Below are 1648 nucleotides of genomic sequence, written 5' to 3' on the forward strand. Positions count from 1 at the left end.
GACAACCTAAACTTATCTTAGACTCTTCAAAAATAACTATTCAGAGAATTTCTAGGTTTAACTGGATATTGTACACAATGGGTGTCAACTTTTTCTGAAATTGCAACACCTCTTTAGGAAATGACCAAGTTCCTAGTTAGAGACACTTTCTTCAGGGAGCCCAAACATTAGCAAGCCTTCAGTAACCTGAAGAGGGCTCTTCAACAGCCTTCCTTAGGCATCATTAACTACAAAAAGCTTTTCTATTTGTGCATGAAGAAGCAGGACAATCTTTTGGAGTTTTAATTCAACTACATGGGAACCACAAAAACCCCGCTGCTTACTGTAATTTCACTCTTTTTTTTAAGTTCGTAATCCTTTTATAGGTTACCTAAACCACTTTTGATTAAGAAAACTTAGAAAGTTAGTAACTGCCACAAGCAGACACCAGGCAGTGGCACGTATCAATTTTCCAGAGTCCTGCTTTGCGGGATGTCTGCACTGCTCTGGGTCTCTGCTAACGCTCGCTGGAATCAATCGTGGCAGATTTTAGTCCACAGGTCGCTTTTCCCCATATTTCTTTGTAAACTCTTCAGCATTCTTGCAGAAATTTTTACGGTCCTTAGAGTATTTTTCAGCTAGGTCAGCCCAAAGGGAATGCTCGGGATAGGGGTCATTCACCAGTGCTATGAGGGACTGGATTACTTGGTCAGTTTTAGTTGCTGGCTTCCACTTTTCAGCACTAACTACTGGCAGACAGACCTGCCTCTTTTCATCAATGCTGGGGTGATAGATCTTTGTTTTAAGTGTGATCTTCGGTGGGTTGAACGGGTACTCTGCTGGAAAGTTGATTTCAATTCTGAAGGCCCCCGTATCATATGGAGGGTTATCAGGAACAATAAGCCCTTGCCAAGTCAATAAATTAGCTTCATCAACCTGGATGTTACGGAAGCTTTTCATTCCACATTTGCGGATTTCTTCAAGCTTCTTCATCAGCCTCCTGCTGGCTGCCATCTTGAATCTGGAGCTGCTGCTTTCCCATCATCATTGCCTGTAATTTCCCTCTTGACATGGTAGTTACTGCTACAAACCTTGTCAGCATTTCTGTTGAACTAGATCTGAGTTCCCTGCTTAACCTTACAGTTCCTCATGCAGTACAGACATTACTGCTGGTTGAGAACACACAACACGTTGCAGCCTGCCAATTAACCTCTTATGAAATTCTTTGCCACTCCCCGTCTCACATTATTATTCTCCATTGCCACACCCTGAATCCCACCTCTCTCCTTTTCCTACCAAAAGAAGGGAAACTTCATGATTGTCTTACTTCAGGGTACTTACCTCTATACCCTGTTCAGATTTATTGGAGACTCACATTGAGATCTCTCACCTAATTATTTGTTGATGGGTCCTACCTCAAAGCTGAAACTGAAGATTATCAAATAGGATGTGTTAACACTAATTTAAGTTCTCATTTAGCATATAGTCCTCTAGCATAGATAGATACAGGTCTGTACCATACATACAGCAGACCGGATGTCAGAACTTACTTCAGTTAATCCTTCTCAATTAACCAAAGACCAGAGACTAAACATATGTACAGATAGCAGGTATGTTTTTGGAGTAGAACATGGCTTTGCGATGGTTTGGAAACAAAGGAGACTCTCAC

General features: G+C 41.5%; 1 protein-coding gene across 2 annotated transcripts; it reads right to left on the bottom strand.

The window, feature by feature from the left end:
- Nucleotides 1-528: 528 nt before the first annotated feature.
- On the bottom strand, nt 529-993 carry LOC109454105 (ubiquitin-conjugating enzyme E2 L3). Of its 2 annotated transcripts, XM_019744444.2 has the most exons (2): nt 967-993; nt 529-870 (listed from the first exon to the last, which is right to left on the bottom strand). In XM_019744444.2, the coding sequence occupies exons 1-2, from the start codon at nt 991-993 to the stop codon at nt 529-531; spliced, it is 369 nt and encodes a 122-aa protein (XP_019600003.2). The 2 variants fall into 2 exon arrangements, with proteins under 2 accessions (XP_019600003.2, XP_019600002.2); XM_019744443.2 differs by having other exon boundaries at nt 529-993.
- Nucleotides 994-1648: the final 655 nt, after the last annotated feature.

The sequence above is a fragment of the Rhinolophus sinicus genome, linkage group LG05, assembly GCF_036562045.2.
Source record: "Rhinolophus sinicus isolate RSC01 linkage group LG05, ASM3656204v1, whole genome shotgun sequence".
NCBI lineage: Eukaryota > Metazoa > Chordata > Mammalia > Chiroptera > Rhinolophidae > Rhinolophus > Rhinolophus sinicus.